Source organism: Bactrocera neohumeralis, chromosome 4 (genome assembly GCF_024586455.1).
Source record: "Bactrocera neohumeralis isolate Rockhampton chromosome 4, APGP_CSIRO_Bneo_wtdbg2-racon-allhic-juicebox.fasta_v2, whole genome shotgun sequence".
In the NCBI taxonomy this organism is placed as follows: domain Eukaryota; kingdom Metazoa; phylum Arthropoda; class Insecta; order Diptera; family Tephritidae; genus Bactrocera; species Bactrocera neohumeralis.
This window is the reverse complement of record NC_065921.1, coordinates 27,181,131-27,200,018: the sequence shown is the minus strand read 5'-3', so window position 1 is coordinate 27,200,018 and position 18,888 is coordinate 27,181,131. Positions and strand designations below refer to the sequence as shown.

Sequence of the window (18,888 nt, the reverse complement as noted above, 5' to 3'; positions counted from 1 at the left end):
AGCACAATAGCAACAACCACGTTGTCAACGAAAATGGCAAAAATAGAAACAACATCAAATTTACTGAGTATGTTATTACTTTTCTAGCAATTACACGTTCCTTTCAAACATAAACACGATGTACGATACAATGGAGAGGGGGGAGGGGGCTTACTACAACAATGAACCACAATAATCGGAATTTTGCGAAGAAACGTTGCTATGCATTTGAATAGAGGCAAAATATTGTAAACGTATTTTTAGCTTAAAGCTTCAAAAGCATATTTTTCCGGAAAATTTTTTATGGCGTACAGTTTTGTTGGCGAAACAAGAGAAGTGGATCAAGGATAATTGAATATTATCAATTGATGATAGAATGACTCGATAATCGTGTATTTCGTTTAATTCGGTGACCTTTGCCGCTACCCACAACGACAAAAACGAGACTGTTCCCACGGCAGTCGGGTCTAAGTAAACGAATTGGACCCGGATTTTTATCCGGCCGAAGACAGTTAACTTGCCACAATTTTGCCGCTACACCAACAACAACGACGAAAAACGAGTGTTTTCAACATAACTATTTTTACTCTCCTGAAGATCAGAACCAGAGTTATGCTATCGATAACGGAATAAAACTATTTTAAGGTGAAGAATTATAGGTGTGGTCTCATTTGAACAAGGTTGGTTGTTTCAACGATTCAAACAGAATTAGATCTTCAAAATAACAAACCTTGGCCGAGTAAAAAGTAATATATTACTGGCTGTAGTGGAAATGGGTAAACGGAACAGATACGGAATTTATACGATGAAGGACCGTCAACTCTACGTACTACAAAAATATTTGTATAATTTTTAACAACGCTACTTCAACTACAACGAAAACTACACTCTGGAATAAAGGACAGAACCATGTTAGGTCAGAACTAGGGAGAAGCTATAGAGATAAAAACTATTTTAAGGAGAAGAATTTGGTTGGTGGCAATCGGCTGCTGTTGAGGAATCGTTATTGTTATAGCGGCACTTTCCTCAAGTGATTTCAAGGTCGATATCTGTAGCCATAACAACCGCGCTGTTAGTTGTGCTTTCTAAAGTTTGGACAAAAAAGTGACGCAAATGAATCTCATAGTAAATGGGGGTAAGACGTAATATCTTTTGTAATCAAAGAAACAGTTGTCGCATTCGCGACTTGGCTCCTACGTCACTGTTGACGGTCATAACATCGAAGTCGTAGATACTTTCCTCTATATTGAAACCAGCATTAAGACCAACAACAGCGTCAGCCTCGAAATCCAACGCAGAATAATTTTAGCCAATAGGTATTACGAAATGAGTAGGCAATTGAGAAGTTAAGTCCTTTTTGGAAGACCAAATGCTACAAGTCACTCATCATCCCCGTCCTACAACATCTCAAGAGTCATGTGTAGAAGTTCACGCAAGTGAGGAAAGTTTTCTGATCGCCATTCGCTAGGGAGTGGCCAGAAATGATTCTTTTACATATGGCTCAAGTATCTCATGACTTCCAGTCTCAGACAAGGTATCCCCTTGGTAGTCAAAGAACATCCGTTTGAAGGCGTGTTCAGGGTTTTGCGGTGGGTTTGGGTCCGCCACGTAAAGAACGACCCCAATGAAAACTAAACAACAGCTCTGGATGAGAGACCCCCAAACCGTTTGGTTAATATATTTCTTGTTGTGAGCACATTATTATTTTTTAATGCTGTGATCCCGGCTTGGAAGACACCGCAATAAACTGGCGGACGGTTCCTAAAAAGGCACCATCTCCCAATACAATTTGCACAGGAGTTTTATTTCCGTTCCCGCCAGCTCGGTGGGATGTCTGAAGGTATGCGCTCCCAAGTCTTGACCTCTCAAACGCGGGACAGTCAAGAAGGAAGTGCTGTGTTGTTTCCACCTAATTTTCTTTCATACAGCTTCTGCAGACGGCGTCTGGTAGGATTCCCAGCCTTACTGCGTGGACGCCAATAGAGTAATGGCCCGTTAAAAGCCCCAAAACTAGGGAGAGGCTAGTCTTACTGATAGCAAAGAGATCGCCAGATCTTTGGCGTTCGACCTTGTGCCAAAAGGATTTGCGACACCGCATGTATTAGTGATGGCCCAGCGCTGACCAAGCTTCCGCGAAACCCAACTATCTCGTAGTAGAACACAAGAGGATGCGGGAGCACCGACCCGTTGCTATTCTACAGTTTTAGGGTGCCTTTGTTTTTGAAATATGTGTGGACTTTGCATGTTAGGGCGAAGAATAACTGTTAAAAGGTGGAAATCGGAACAATAAGTTGACACAAATGGTATGCGCGGTCAGAGTAGTTCCAAGTAGTCGGGTTCTAAAGACATGTTTTGTAGAAAACTAAACGTGAAAAGAACTTAATGTCACTAGAGCAAATAATCAGAGAGGTGGGAAAAAATACTTATCAACCTGTAGATGGAGTCACCAAGCATGTGGAAATCTTTGATTTTAGTTTTTTGGATGACTCTTTAAGCTTATACATATTTTTTATTTTTATTGAGACTTACCCAGTAGCAAGAGTTTGATGTCTTTTGCCGCCTGAATGCCATCCTCTTTGAGATTCTTTTCGATTTGCTTTGAACGCTGGAGCGCTGCACGTTCCTCGGCTGATGTTGTGCAACCCATTTTCTTTTATGTTTTTGTTTTTGTTTCCTTTTATGCGGTTAGCGAAGTGAAATAATCAAATGGCTTCGATTACGGCGAATTTATTGCAATGCAATTGTTGGTGTAAAGCGCGTTTTTTGTTGAACACAAGTTGTTGTGATATTTTGTTGTTGTTTGGATTTTCTTTTTTAGTTTGCCGATTAACGGATGCTGCTGTTCACTTTAATTATTTTTGTTGTAGCGATTGAAATATGTTCGCAAAAACTCACTTATGTAATTGTGGGTTTTTCTTACGAAATTTATGTATGTATGTATTTCACTTATTTTTTAAACGTTTTGTGCGGTTTGTTCTGCGTTCTGTTGTAATTATATTTTATTTTTTATTATTTTTATCGTTAAGAACACATACACAAATCGGCTGCACTACTTAATTTTTCTTACTTTCATTCGGCTTTATTTTGCTCGCACTTTTCGCTACTTTCATATATGTATGTACATGTATGTTTGTATGCGTGTACATATGTTTATATTCAAATATCGTTGGGTCGTTTCATGGACATATCATTAAATCACTATGCGAAAAATGAGTAAACAATGATTGTATTGAAAAAAATTCACTTTAAAATGGAATAAATGTAAAATTATAGAATAACATCAACAACAACACACACACACAGGCCGACGGGCATATGGTTTTATGGCGTTGATATCCATAAATTACAAACTGTCATACATAAATATTTGCGTTAATGTGTGTAATTCGTACAAGTATTGACGTTTCGACTTCATTCGATTTACACGCACTCACACATGCACATATTATATGTTTTAAACTTATTGTTTAGTAGTGTTACTTTTATACCCTGAATAGGGTATATTAGGTTTAATTTGACGAGATATCTTCACGAAATTTTACACAGATTATTATTTAAGGCTTCGCTAAAATCTCCGAAGAAATTGTTTAGATCGGACAATTATAGCACATAGCTATCATACAAACTGAAGGATAAAACTCAAGTCCTTGTATGGAAAACTTTTTAATTTGAAGAGATGTCTTCACGAAATTTGGCAATGATTATTTTTTAAGGCATCTCTACAATCTCCGAAGAAATTGTTTAGATCGGGCAACTATAGCATATAGCTGTCAAATAAACTAAACGATCAAAATCTTATCCTTGTATGGAAAACTTTTTTATTTGGCACGATATCTTCACGAAATTTTACACAGATTATTATTTAAGGAGTCGCTAAAATCTCCGAAGAAATTGTTCAGATCGGACATCTATGGCATATAGCTGCCATATAAACTTAACGATCAAAATCTGTACGTTGTATGGAAAACTTTTTAATTTGATGAGATATCTTCACGAAACTTCTCACAGATTATTTTTTAAGACATCGCTACAATCTCCGAAGAAATTGTACAGATCGGACAACTATGGCATATATCAGCCATATAAACTGAACGATCAAACTCAAGATAAAAGTATTTTTATACTTTTTTATGCTATAGAAATGCACCTGTGAACGGTATTTTAGCTTTGTTTTTTAATTTCATTCAAATTCAATTGTCTAAAAGCATTTACATGGATAGCATTCAAGCGAGGCTTGCATTGCGAAATTATTGTTTTTGATATTTCAACTCGCGCTTACTGGCCGTTAGCTGAGTCACTTTGATTGTCGCAGCTGGCGCATTGGCTGAGTGGCGCACACGCTCATCGAGAACTGATCAAAAGTGACGACACTTCCATATATGTACATACATACACACTTTCATGCATATACAGATGTACAAATATGTATGTATGGCATCCAGTTGACATTAATTATTTTGAATATTTGCTCGAGTATGATTAATTAATGCCGCTTACGCGGCTTTGGGTGCGGCTGTGACTATGAGCGGCATCAATTGAGACAGATTGCTTGACAATGAACAGTGGAACAAGTGCGCATTGCACCTGTGATGCTCTCAATACATAGTTTTACCTTTTAATATATAAACTCGAGTACGCACAAAACGCGCATAGATATTACTCCTTGGCATTATTTTTAATAAGAACTGATTAATGGTGCTCTAGGTTGTCAAATAATACACGAAATTTATCAATTTATGCATGAAACCGTTGATACCGCCACTAAGTACTTAAATATCTTTGGGATATAAGGCTTAGACCCAAGCATGTGCGTCAAATGACTTCTCAGATGGAGTCTAAAAAAGCACAAATGGCATAAAGGCGATGCCTTGGAGGCAGTTGAATTCAAAATTTTGCAAGTTGAAAATATCGAAGTATTCCGAGGGTAGTAAATTTAAACCTTAGCAATTTAATATAAATGGTCTACAGTTCCTCTGATCGACAAATAACTGATAAAGTGTCGCAGAGTTATTATGCTCCTTTAGCTGTATGAATGTTGACTTGAGTAGTTTTACAAAATTAATTTAAAATGGTCATTGGTTAAATTTTCAAGCTATCGAGTTCGACGGTATTTGTTTTGACACCATTACATTTGCCCGTTCCCAAGATAGTCGGGTCTAAGTAACCGGAACGGACCCGGATATTTATCCGGTCAAGGACTGTCAACTCGGCAGCATTCTACATAACTACTTCAGGCATGTTGTTGTTGTTGTGTTAACGGTTACCTAGTACTCGTTAGGGTGGTAAGGTTCAGATAAGTGGTCATTCATTCAACCAACGGTTGCTGTTTCGACGGGTTCGGACCACAGGGAGAGGGGTGTCAGATGTGTAGGTTTAGCTAGGCATGCAAAAAGGTGGTTAGAGTCGTGCGGGATTCGTTGCATGCTGGACATAGTTAAGCACCAGCTGGATGATTGCTTTATGTTATGTTGTCAACGATTCTTTGTCTTTTAGCCATGTGCTTCCGGCTCGCGACTTGAGGCTTTTATTGCGGTTGTGTACTTTGGCAATAATCGCGCTTGTGTGAGGAGTGAAGGAGCGCAGGCTGTTGATTGTCACACCTAAAATCTTGGAATTATTGACAGTCGGAATTATAACGCCTTCGGCTGCAATCTTATGGTCAAATCTGTACCCTTTCGTCCAGTTTGTGAATATGGTGGAAGGTTTTATTAAGCAAAACGACAAAATCTACGCAAAAACTTTCGTAGAAGTGGTCATCATCCAGCTGTTATAATGGTTTGGTGGGAAATCTCGTGAAAAGGCATTAGACCTCATATCTTCCGAGTAAAGGTGTAAAAACTGGACAAACGTATACCAGCAGGATGCTTCGGAAGGCGTGGTAAAGCCGACAGAAAATTGGAAATATTCAAAAAAGGTTTGGTGCGATCAGTGTTGTTGTTGTAATGACAAAAAACATTTCTGAAGTGGACCCGATAGTCGAGGGATGGTGATTGACCAAAGGCCGAATCTTTTGATTGTACGTGCGTTAAGAAATATATTATAATATCATTTCTATAACGGGTTGAACTTGTAACAGAACTTATGGCGGGATTAAGTACATACATATGTACATAAGCATGTGTGTATCTGTGTATACACGAGTATTTATACACATTTTATGCAAATTTTTACACTTATCTCAACTTTGATATTGAGTAAATACATTTGTATGTATGTATAAGTTACACATACACATGTATGCTTGTATCAACATAAAATTCCAACCAAATGGAGGCGAGACGCTTATCAGCTTTTTACCATGCTCCATGCGGTCGATTAGTTTATTTGCAATTGGCGGCTTTAGCCTCCCCATACCGAAAAGCTTGAAGGGTTGAACACCCGACAACAAACAAAGTCAGTAAGTTTTCAGTAACAATGTGAACATATACTTACATACACATAATGTTTGGATGTATTTATATTTGTTTATGTACGAATATGTGGCGTTGTGAAAGGCTATGCATTCCAAAGCCATTGCACATGGAAGCGATATGCTCAGTCTATACGAAATGGCAATAAAATATCCACAAATGAATAAACAAATAAAATTAGTCAAACATATATATGTACATCCATATATGATCGTATATACCATAATGTATTGTGTATACGCAAGTAAGTAGGTTGCAAGCTTGAGTTTATCTTATCGATATAGGCTAGTACATACATATGTAAGTATGTAAGTCAGTATATATTAGCGATCAGATCAATCGATACGCTGTGATAAAATAATGTTCCTCCACTCAGTTCCCCTTTGCCTCATTGCAGTCGCTTTCTACAATAATTTGTTATATTCACAGTAGTATGGTTCATATATAAGTACATATATGTATGTATATGTACATATGTGTGAATGTACATATGTACACATGTGAACATTTCCAGTTAAAAAAGCAATGATAAACGGAAGCTACAAACTGCCAATAGCTTCAGCGCCAACATTTGCAAGTTCTCCACAAAATTTATGGCATATGGAATTGTGTTGAAAACATTAGATTAATATGTGTGCATATACACAAATGTTTATCGTGCGTAAATGCGGTAATTTACTGAGTAAAATGTTTGTGCGCCGAACATTGGCGGATTGGGTAGTATACTGAAGTGTCTTTATTAGAATTAGTTATAATTATTATTTTTTGCTTAACAAACACTCTCTGTGAATATCAATGTCTTTTGAATATATGTATGTATATTTGTTTGTACGTATGCTATCCTAGCGTATGCACTCACATATTCACATGCGCCCACTGCCACCCACACACCACCAAGCTGCTAAGCGCACTTGCTTTGCTTAAACGAATATACAATTTAGTATACATAATTACAAAAATTTATATATTGCAGTTTCTTGCGTTTATGTATCTAGCAGTTAATTATTTATGTATGAATATGGCATTGAATTTATTTAAACCCGATCTTGACAGCAACTGATAGTAAACTTTTCATATTACACTACACTATCGGAAAGTGTGTAGTTTTTTTGCCACCGCCCCGCCCGTTGATGCGCAATGGTGGTAAAATACACTTTTCGAACGTAAACGCGCCGCTAGCAGTCTTTCTACACAATGACTGCTGCCGCCCGGTGCCGCCTCTCAAGCTACACATACTAACATATTTAATGAGACATATATGGAAACAATGCTTTTGCATCGATTTTGTGCATTAAAAACCAAAAAAATTCTTATTGTATATTTATCAAATTTTCATTCTGTCAAACACTGTGCGAAAAAAAACTTTTCATCATTTGGAAAAAGGCATATGCGATTTTCACTGAATACACATCTGGCGTTTCTACCTCGCCCAGAATGTTGCGATTTGTGTTCGTGTGTGTGTGTGTGTGTGTGTGTGGTTGGTACACGATTTTGCGGCTGGTGCTTCGCTGGTCACTTGGTCTTTTTTTAAGCACTTCCACATAAGTTATCATAACACTAACAACATTTTCTTCAATTACCACAATGCACATGCACTTTTTTCCAATTTCTATTGATAAATTCCAATTAATAAAATTCGTTTTGCTGGAGTTATTCACAAATTTCTTCGAGCACTCGACTTTTTTGTGTAACCCGCCCGCAAACTTTTTCAACTCTGCTGCCACTGCTGCTGCTGCGAATGCGATTGCTCCTTTGTATTTGGTGTTCCTCTCTCTCTATATGCGGCGCGGCGGCGCTTGTTCATTCAACTTTTTTCCAATTCTTTTTTGGGTGCTCTCTCGCTCTCCAGCAATGGGCGCTTGACATTTCGTTGCCAGTGATGGCAATGCAGCAAATTTTTGGAAATTTCAGTTGTCAACGCGCTAAACGTGCAGTTTTTCTATTATTATTTATTCGATAAACGTAAAAAGCAATTTTGTTATGTTTTCATCAGTATATAAGTAGTTTGTTGTAAAATTCATCAACTGCGTTAATGTTTAGTTCCCCTTTGCCGTTAAATTGCTGATAATTAAAAACCAATTTGTATACAGTCATTTACCAACACCGTTTGTCACTCTTTATTTTCGAAACTTCGAAATCAATATTTCCTTATTAGACGATGGGTGCTGCCATACTTGGTGCAACCAAAGTTGCTGCAAATTGCATAATTTATTTAAATAATAAAAATCAGATTTGAATAATCGTTCATTTATATTTAATGTTTACTGTTGTTACAACAAAAAAAGAAAATCAATACTCCAAGTTGTTCGAAAATGTCTTTCATCCAAATTCAACCTCTTTTACATCCGGCCTTAGCTTACCATTGTGGCAACACTTGACTGATTTGTATGTTGGACATTTCCGAACTGTTAAATTTGCAACAACCGCGGAAATGCAAATTTTTTTAGCGAATATACTTAGTTTTTTTGTATATCTCTTCGTTTCCAGAATAAGTTAAGAAAAACTTCGACACTGTCATTTGAAACGAACCATCGCATTTACAGTTCACAATATGTAACTGTCCAAAGGTAACCACTGAATGCAGTTAATGCATCAATGTATATATGTATATACATACATACATGTACATATATATTCATATATAGGTAATAGCTGTTAAAAATTATCGTGAGATCTGAAAAGATAAATCAAAACATCTTTGAGAATATGTTCGAGTTACAAAAAGTCATAGCTTCTTTTACGGACCATCTCCCCTTAAATAATGTGCATATATGCGAACTCCTAAGTGATTGAAGCAAACCCAGTTTTTTCCGTGACCACGGATTATTAGTATGCATTCCCGTTCGTTCTCACAGCAGCTGGGTCTGAGTAAGCGTCAATTACCCGGATTTTTAACCGACCAACGACCGCCGACTCGGCACAATGTCTCGAAATCACTTCAGGAATGTTGTGATGATGCATTCCATTTCGAAATGTTTTATGCCACATAAATAACATTAACAAACGTATTTTGCCGTGTGTTTGGAAAGTAATGCCTTTGTAAAAAGTAATATTTGAAATCTGAGAGATGTAACTGCTGCTTCAACCCTGGACGTGCTTTGCAGGTCGATTCGACTAACAATCATCATGCTTGGCTAACAGCAAGAAAATAACGATGACCGGCCATGGTTAAATCGTAGTTAAGTGAAATATTGAAGTAAGTGCGGTCACCATTTACATATATGTATAGCTAATCTAAAGGTGCTTCCAATGTCGCAGCGAAGGACATAGTTTAAGTCGTGACTGATTTATTGAAAGACAAACTCACAACAGATTTATTTATATATATGTATATATATATATATATATTTATTGAGATAAGTTGAATTCTTTCTGCATTCATTTCGACGAAAATTATTTATTATTAAAGAATAAAACTTCAACTGCTCAATTAAAGTTTGGAAGCATAATAATATACGAAAACAGAAAAGAAGAAAATTATATAAACGCTATTCGCTTAACTTAACCACTAATCGGTAATTATAACTAACAATATAGAGTTTCGTAAAGAGCACGAAAAAAATCTGCATTTAAATCTCACTTCTTCCGCTTTAAACACGTAACTGTTGAAGACACGACGTTTTTCGTGCAAAAGTACATACGTTGCGCTTAAATGTGATTTTATTTATTATTATTATTATTTCATGAGAGGTGTTTGTATACAAATTTAAGCACAGAATTTTGTTTTTCAATTTTAATTTACTTAATCGATGATTGTTGGATATTTTGAACAAAAACAAAACTTTTGATTAAATGTTAAAGGCAATAGTGTGTGTGTATATGTATATGCGTGTGTGTATGTGCTTGAAAATTAAACTAATGAACGAATTCAATTTACTGTTTGTTGTTAAATGTTTGTTTTTGTTTTGTATGTATATAGATATATTTTGTATAATTTACGCGGCCATTTTATTTTGGAGTACTTGAGAGGAGGGGAAATTATGACTACTACCGCTACATTGAACCACATATGTATAATAAGTGGATCTTGGTGTTACTAGAAAACTGAAAATTTTAATAATTATCGTTGATTCTTGAAATTATGGTTTAAACAAGTTTAGTTGATTATAAATGAATAATTTGCGTTCGCTCTTCTATGTTTTTTGTTTTAAATACGATAATTAGAAAAAATCTAAATAAGTGCAATAAGGAGCACAATCGGAGCGCATGTTGGCGTCGAACGATGGGGAACACACCAACCACCACCATGCTGTGGGACACGACGACGACGACGACGTTAGCTACGACGTTTCAAACATCTTCAAGCGCAGAGTGGGTCAATTTTGTGGAAAGACATCTTCGATATTTACGAACGCACAAGCACCGAGCGATTCCCGAGCCATCACCTTAAGCAATTCAGCGGCGTGCGCTACGCACACGTCAAGTGGCGGGCGACGTGGATAGTTCATCGATTCTGGAAGATAACAGATATATGAAAATTAGATATTTTAGGAGAAAAACTGCAATATAATTAAAAAATAATTTTTGGTGTTGAAAAAAATTTTCATCAATCTGAGTTCGTTGAATATAAAGCATTTTTTTATAGAAGAAAAAATGTTTAATATTCTATTTAACAACAAAAGAAAACAAAGAATTATAAATACAAAAAAGCAAATGATAAATTATACCTAACTCGTTTTGACATAATATAATATAATGTTAATCTTACCTAAAATAGCGGAATTAAGTGCTGTGCATACGTTTTCTCGTTTCGTGGGACAAAGTTGCCAACCCAACGGGCTGGACCAGGGATTTGAATAAGCGATTAAACTAAATGCATCCTGTTGGAGAAAATTTAAATATTATTATAGCAATATAATGTGGTTTTCAACAGATTAATTAGTAATATAATGTGTGAATAACAATAATAATCGAATCTGGCAAAAAAACAAAAAAAAAAGTGTTAACCAAAGCTATAATACCTTTCACAGGTTCATTTTAATAGCATCAAAGGATATAGAAAAACCTTTTTTGATTATTGTTGTAACGGTTACCTATTCCCCCTTAGGATGGTAAGTATTAGATATGTAGTCATCGAAACATGCTGTTTCGACGTGGTCGGTCCATAAGGAGCGAAGTATCAGATGTGTAGGGTTGGCAGGGTTTGCAGAGATGGTTAGTGTCATGGGGGGACTCGTTGGACATACATATATTTGATATGTCAAAGTCGATTCTGGATAAGTAGGAGTTCAATCTGCTACAGTAGCCAGCACGATAATACGAAAGGGTCACTCTCATTCTCGCGGCAACTAGAGCTCTTCGTTTGATCTAAAAAGACCAAGACGAGTAGTCAACCTTTAAGATGCCTGCGCTTGACGCGAATTTTAACAGGCTCTGTGGCCTCACTGTCGATACCTCCTCCAGTGTATTATGATACACTGTGGGGACCCCAGATGCTTACAGCGTAGTCTTGCCAAAGCGGGACAAGCGCACAAGAGATGCCCCATTGTTTTCCTGGTACCCTGCTCTAAATATTTCTTGCAGTCTTTCCGATCTTTCAGCCCCATTCTGCGGGCGTGTGTACTTCCGATTTACTGTTTTGCACATGACTTTTGCAGTCTTGCACCCAGGTAGCTCGTCCTATCGTGTTTTGATTTTCTTTAACATGCTTCTGTCGAGAACGTCGTATAGACAATGCATGTGTTTCCCATAATTAAAATAAGTTTATCATGGACTTTAGCAGCTTGACTCCCGTGAAGAAAGGGAACAGCGGATGTGCTCATATATTATACTTACTTCCAACATTTGTCGATCCTCATCGTTCAATTTGTTCTCCTTCTCCAATTGCTGTCCCATTTGAGATAGCTCTTTGCCGAATTCCAATATCCGTTCGATGCCATGACTATATTTCTGTGCGGAAGGTGATACGTCGATGTCTAGAGTAATAAAAGAGTATATTTATTTTACCATATTTAGTTTTAAATAAGATTGTGTGTATACAAACCCATTTCCTCATCAACGTCTAAAGAACTATTGAAATTAGAACTGCCGTTTTTGCATGAGTTGCCTGGGTAGATAAACATTATAATATATTAGATATAAAGATGAAGACTGAGATAAAAATTTGAAAGTGAAATGTATAGACATACATATGTAAATATATAGCATATGGAAAACCCGTTAACTTCAGTGTGCATACTTAATATGCTCTGTTCAGGGCATAAATATTACATCTCAACATTTAATTCAGCTTTCTTAAACTTCTTACCATTGGTGTGCATATTTAATTCCATTTCTACATCATTCAAATAATCGATATTGGTGCTATTGTTTTTGTTACTAATTGAAATCGCATCACCAGAGCAGTTCTCATCCGAAACACTGTGTGTTGAAAGCAGATTAAACACAATTAAACATTTTTAAGTAAAAAAATAAATGCTTTGCACTCACGATGTGTTTTTCAGTTCCTGTTGATGCGCATGATTATCGGCATTTATCACAGCTGAATTTGTTGTTGTAGTTGATGTTGTCACCATAGTCTGTGCATTATTATGTGCTACTGTGCTCTTACCATTCTGATACGATTTGGTTGACTGTATGACCGATGTTTGATTCGGTGGCGTTGTCTGCGTTTGTGTTGTGATCGAATTTGTTAATTTATTATTAGTAGTAGGGCAATACTGAATCAACAGACACACAAAATAAAAATAAGGACACAGAAAAGCAAAAAAAAAAAAAACAAAACATAAATAATTACATGCACATGTATTAGTAGAGATTTTATTCTGCTGTATTGGTTTTTAGGTTAAGTGACACTAAGCTAAGATTTGTTTATCGATATCTGCGCTTTACCTCAATATCTGAACCATTCACCATTTCTATGAACTGTCTGCACTTCAGCATGAACCAAAGACTTTTGTTATTCTCTAATAGACCCGGATAAGAGCGCAGCGTGTGCTCAATGGCGTGACCCATTTTGCCGGATAATACAAGTTTTAATATTTCTATAATGCAAATTGGGAAAATAAATTAATTGCGATAAGTAACAGTTATTTAGGACATGATGCAAACATACTTTGACGATTTCGAATAGATGAAATATCCTCTTGAAACGTTTGCCCAGTGGTTCGAGCGAATGCCTCTGCAGTTTGACTATAACCATTGTGCAAGAGATATGATGATACCATTCTGAAAATGTAAACAATGAGTAAAAGTTTACTTAAGAATTATTTACACGCTTAGTCGCGCAACTCACTTGTGTAGCAGTGTCGTTGGATCACCCTGATCGAGTGTCATGGGGAAATCATAGATGGCGGTCCTCATTTGAGCACGCATTTGCTTCATCATATCTTCGATTTGATCAAATTTGAATGGCTCCTGGCCAAAATTGGCATCGATCTCCTCACCAGGCGTTTGTAGGCCCACCGTTGGATATAATTTACACTAATAATATTAAAATACACACATGTACCACATAGTCACAACACATTTGTATATAGTACTAACTTTATGTACCGGTAAATCTCTGAACGCGACACCCAGATCAATGCCATTCTTTGTGTAAAAACATGAATTATCCACAAAATTCACACAGCAACCGATTACATCGCCAGTTGTGAATGTCGGTCCATACGATTGACCAGTATTGGATTGGGCATATGAATTGCCATCGTCACCATGGTAACCATACGTATGCTTGTCCCAACCTGAAAGAGAAAATGGCGAATGGAAACCGAAAATAATATTATTTGCATTTGTTGGTGGACACAAAACGCGCTGCCTTTACCTGGTAAACGATTCATGCGAAATTGCTGAGCTGTCAAACCGATACCCATGTAGCCATCTTTACCTTTCGATATGATTTTCACTTCAAAATAGTATAGGCCACAGGCGGGTGGAATCGGATGAGCTGTGCGCACAGAGGCAGGACCGTCGTGCTTATTACCTACGCCTGCAAATAAATGGCGTAAAATGAATATATGGCGTAATACAAGTGTCCAGATCAAGGACATGAGCATCTGAAAAAGGCTGCGCTTAGGCGCTATCAAAAATAAACTGATTTTAAAATATCTTGCAAATTAATTTTTTATGTACATATGTAATTATAATAAGTAATTTAAAACGATTTTATTCATTCAGACAACATACAGCAGTTGTCTTTTCTGTAACTGCGCTGCGCTGTTTGCGCTTTTAATATTTTTAGTTAAATTATATATAACCGGATCTTTGTTACTGTAACTTACGCACGACCGATTGATGTATAAATAGACATAAGTACCCACATATGCACATACACACATATTTACATTAATCAGATGCAATATTAATTTGAACGCATCTTCATGCACAAAGGGCAACTAGTTTAAATATAAACAACAACAATGCGCTTGATAACCACATATCAGCTGATGGTATTATGATTATGCACCAACTACACGACAATCTCACGAACAACAACAGTAAACAGCAGCACAGGCACATATGTTTATAAATGTCAAAAGGAGTACGGACAATAAAAAGCGTGCGTAAAAAAGTCCAAATGAAATACAAAAACAAACACACAACAAATAACCAGGCCAATGACAGAGGGCGATGAAGCGAGAACAACCGAATTGTAGTCGTGCTGGACAACTTCGTGTTTGCTTTCCTTCCGTTTGTTCCGTTGTTGTGTATAAAGTCGTTTTCTATTTTTTTCTCTCCCGATTTGGTACATAAAATGGCAGAACAGATTGCACTCCACTGTAGTGATGACAAAGGTAAATAAAGCGTGTATGGGAAACGCAATAAAGAGTGTTGGGCATGGAAAATTAAACGAAATAAATGAAGTGAGGAGAAGAGATTGCATGCATGCATATGCATGTACGATATGCGTAAGAATATAACGAAAAACTGCTTGAAATGGGTTGAGTTACGATCAAGCCGCATAACAGTTATTAAATTTATTTATTTTTAGATTTTAATATACTAGCAATAATTATAAATATTATTTAAGAAAAAAACCGAGTACTTTCTTTCAATGAATTTCAATTTCCCCCGTACACCCACACTTATGCACAGCTTTAACACTATGGAAGCGATTTCTGCATTTCCGCTTGCACCTTAATTTCTAATTGCTTGTATTGTTAATTTCGTTTCCTTTTTAGAGACGCGCATATTTCGCGCTTAAAATCTGTCGGGTTGATTTTAGTTTTCATTTCTATATGGTGCGTGCTAGTCTAGTATTTCTTCGATCGTTTGTGTTTTATGGGAATAACTAAAAGTAATGCATTTATTAAAGTTTCACTCACCTTTATAGTGTACATGTAGATTATTCTGCGATAGTCCAATCGATAGACATTTGTCGTGTGGACTCCAGCAGCGTGGCAGTGGAGTTTCAGCTTCGTTCACATTTGGATAGAGCATTTTTAGGCGATCGGTCACTTGCTGACGCGAATGATGATTATGATTGCTACTGCTGTGGGCACCAGCGCCAGCGCAAGTGATGGTGCTTGATAGGGCAGTGGCACCGCCGCCGCCGCCGGACGGGTTGTCGCTATTGCTGCTGCTCCCAAGCATGCTTGCTGTTAGTATTGCGTTTGTATTTGCGCCGTTACTGGGATTTATTTGGCTGACAAAGCTAATACCGCTATTATTGTTATTATTGCTGCTGATGCTGATGCTGTCGCCCCCACCGGACAAAGCAGGTATGTCAAACGCAAATGGTGAATTATTTATACAGCCACCAAAATTGGGATAATAATGATGATGGTGGTGGTGGTTTAGTGGGTGCGTGAATGGATGGTGTGTAAAATGCGAAGCGTACGATAGTGCAGCAGGTGACTTCGGTGCTCGAACGCGTTGTTGTTCGCCACTAAGATTTTCTTCGTCGTCAGCGTCGGCGTCCTCGTCTTCGTCGTCCTCTTCTTGCAACAGCAATGGCAGTGATATTGGAGGTGTTTGGTTACGTATATTAGATGCGCTGCTACCAGCTGCACCTTCTCCTATTACGCTCAGTGTCGAGCGTTGAGCACCGCTCAAACTTTCCACCGGCTGTTCTTGCTGCTGTAGACACTGGCGTTGTGGCTGCGTCTGCTGCTGCTGTTGACTAGTTGATGCAATGTCAGCGCTCAGTCCAATAGCTTCACTCGCAGCTGATTCTAATGCAGATGCATCAATCGTATCGGCAATCGGACTATTGTCTACAAAAGCACATGGATGCGTTAATTGGAGTTCTTCTTGTATGTCCTGTTGCTCAAGTGCTTGCTGGTGCTGTGCTGTGGCTGCTGCTTCCGGAATCAGGTGTTGTTGTTGTTGTTGCTGCTGCTGCTCTTGTTCGAGTGGTGGTGGTGGTGATGGCGGTGGTGGTAGTAGTGCGTGTTGCTGGAGGGAGGGAGAGGGAGAATGTTCAAAATGAAGCGCATGTTCAGAGTGTAGTTGTTCTTGTTGTAATTGTTGTGGTTCTTGCTGATGATGATATAGTTGAAGATTGTGTGACGATGATGTTGGCGACGATGATGATGAGGAGGATGAAGGAGGTGGGGTGGTATTGTTATTGAATAAGAGGGGTGAAGCGAAAACTGAATTGTCCGGCAAATGACCTGCCGTATGAAGTTGTTGCTGTGGTGGTGTTGGTGGTGGCGGTGGTGATGGTGATGGCGGTTGTGGCAATCCAACTGCACCGATGCGCTCGTCTAAGGGCTCCGGTAGCGCCTCGGGCTCTACGAAGTGCCCGCCACCATCATTATCAGTTGACTGCAATATTGGGAGCATAGGTAAATTTGCGAGCAAATTGCTGCTGCTGCTATTGTTACTGCTGCTCGTCGACGAAGAGTTCAGCTGTTCATTATCGTTATCAGTATCCATTTTTTATGACTTAAAAATGTTGAATTTAGTCAACTGAAAATATGGGCAACACTTTTTTTTTAAATAGCTTCTATTCAAGTGTGCGCATTAAATAATTATAGACAACAGAATTTTGTGGGAATAGACTTGGGTCTGCTGTTATTGGTTACCATCATCAACATCATCGTCGCAACATCACTGCTAATGCGTACTTAAAATTATATAGTACAATACATAAAAATATTTCCGATTAAAAAAATAACTGCATTTGTTTGTTAAATAATTTTTGGAAACTCAATTGGAAGACGTTTCGACCAAGTCGTAGCTATAAAATGAATTCCAGTGACGCATTTAACATAATTATTTCGTAGAAAATGCAATATAGCACATTGCTTGTAAAAGCGGTCAAGGTTGCACTGCCCTAAATCTATGCTGACCCTGGCATGGAAAGAAGCTTGTAACATATCTTCTTTAAATATTTCTATGATTTCAACTTAATCAACGCGTAGGGACACACTTGGAATGTCTACCAACGGCAAATAATAGAAATATATGCAATTCCAAAAACTGCAATTACGTTGCACCCACTAAATGCAACAGCTATACAATTGGTAGTTAAAGAAAATAACTCCATAGTATCAAGTAATCCTGAAGACACCAGGTGCTGATTATGATATGACTTTTCCTATCTATTGCGCTGTATTTATGTATTTTACTTTTCGTTTTTGTTAAACAACAGCTGTGAAGTGGCAAGTGAAAGCAACAATGATTTGTATAAAATCAATATATCACCTTTATGCACGTCAGCGCTTAAACTAGATTTTCGACAAACTCATTCTATATATTGCACATTTTGTCACATAGATGCTTACGATTTGTTTAGTTAAAAATTATTTCAATTAATGTACGAAGTTTTCACTTTTTTACTACGTTTCACTGATTTTTCTTTGTTTTGCCCTCTTGATAAAACGACAATCACACGAAAAGATACGACACACACACACAAATACACAACTCCTCTTGCTCTTCATTAATTTCTTTTCGACTGTTCTGTTCTGTATCTATGTGCGACATTTATGCATTTCGTTTTGGTTCTTTGGACATTGTCAAAGTCTTCTTCTTCTGCAACTTCTGGTGTTTTTCTTGTATTCTGCGCTTTGATCGCACGTTCGTTTCAATTTAACAACAACAATCTAAACATATATATGTATATATGCATAAAAGCGAAATTCATGCATTAAAGGTATAAAGTAAAATTGATGAACAATGGAGTTGCTCGACTAGCTGTATATATTATCATCTTTTTCGTTGGGTAACTGGAAGAAATTTCAACTTGCACATCGAATTCCGTGCACTTTCGCATTTATGACCTCACTCTAAATAAATAGTATGCATTGAAAACGCTGCAATTGTGATCCCACGCATTGCGCTGTCACAAATTGCTTTATCTGCTACATTTCGCCACATTATTCACCTTAGTGCGTTAATAATAAAAGCACGATCGATTTTTCTTCACTTTTCAGCAACACACGCTGGCTATTGCGCTCCACTTGAACTTTTATAATCACAAGTTTAATTTTTGTGATAATTTTTAATCCTTCCTTTCTTATTTATATTTATCCTTCCCCGAGAAAACACAAACTCTACTTCGACTGTCGACTGTCGCAGCAGAAATGACACAGTGCTGCCAATGAATTTA

At 37.4% G+C, this 18,888-nt stretch overlaps 2 protein-coding genes across 8 annotated transcripts in view; both read right to left on the bottom strand.

The window, feature by feature from the left end:
- LOC126756006 (G protein alpha o subunit) overlaps positions 1-8,142 on the bottom strand; it is a 110,402-nt gene extending 102,260 nt beyond the window's left edge. Inside the window, exons 1-2 of one of the 2 annotated variants that reach the window (XM_050468794.1) lie at positions 7,952-8,142; positions 2,509-3,177 (exon numbers count right to left, since the gene is read on the bottom strand). In XM_050468794.1, the coding sequence (XP_050324751.1) occupies positions 2,509-2,626 (118 nt within the window). In that variant the 5' untranslated portion in view covers positions 2,627-3,177; positions 7,952-8,142. The remainder of the gene's footprint in view (positions 1-2,508; positions 3,178-7,951) is intronic. The other variant, XM_050468793.1, reaches the window with a different exon arrangement.
- A 1,613-nt stretch (positions 8,143-9,755) lies between these two features.
- On the bottom strand, positions 9,756-18,855 carry LOC126756004 (ran-binding proteins 9/10 homolog). Of its 6 annotated transcripts, none has more exons than XM_050468787.1 (13): positions 18,664-18,855; positions 15,656-17,261; positions 14,149-14,319; positions 13,875-14,074; positions 13,624-13,811; positions 13,444-13,556; positions 13,221-13,372; positions 12,819-13,048; positions 12,637-12,749; positions 12,373-12,435; positions 12,165-12,304; positions 11,098-11,209; positions 9,756-10,842 (listed from the first exon to the last, which is right to left on the bottom strand). In XM_050468787.1, the coding sequence occupies exons 2-13, from the start codon at positions 17,208-17,210 to the stop codon at positions 10,706-10,708; spliced, it is 3,174 nt and encodes a 1,057-aa protein (XP_050324744.1). In that variant the 5' UTR covers positions 17,211-17,261; positions 18,664-18,855; the 3' UTR covers positions 9,756-10,705. The 6 variants fall into 6 exon arrangements, with proteins under 6 accessions (XP_050324744.1, XP_050324741.1, XP_050324747.1 ...); XM_050468784.1 differs by having other exon boundaries at positions 15,656-17,243; XM_050468790.1 differs by having other exon boundaries at positions 12,819-12,994; positions 15,656-17,243.
- Positions 18,856-18,888: the final 33 nt, after the last annotated feature.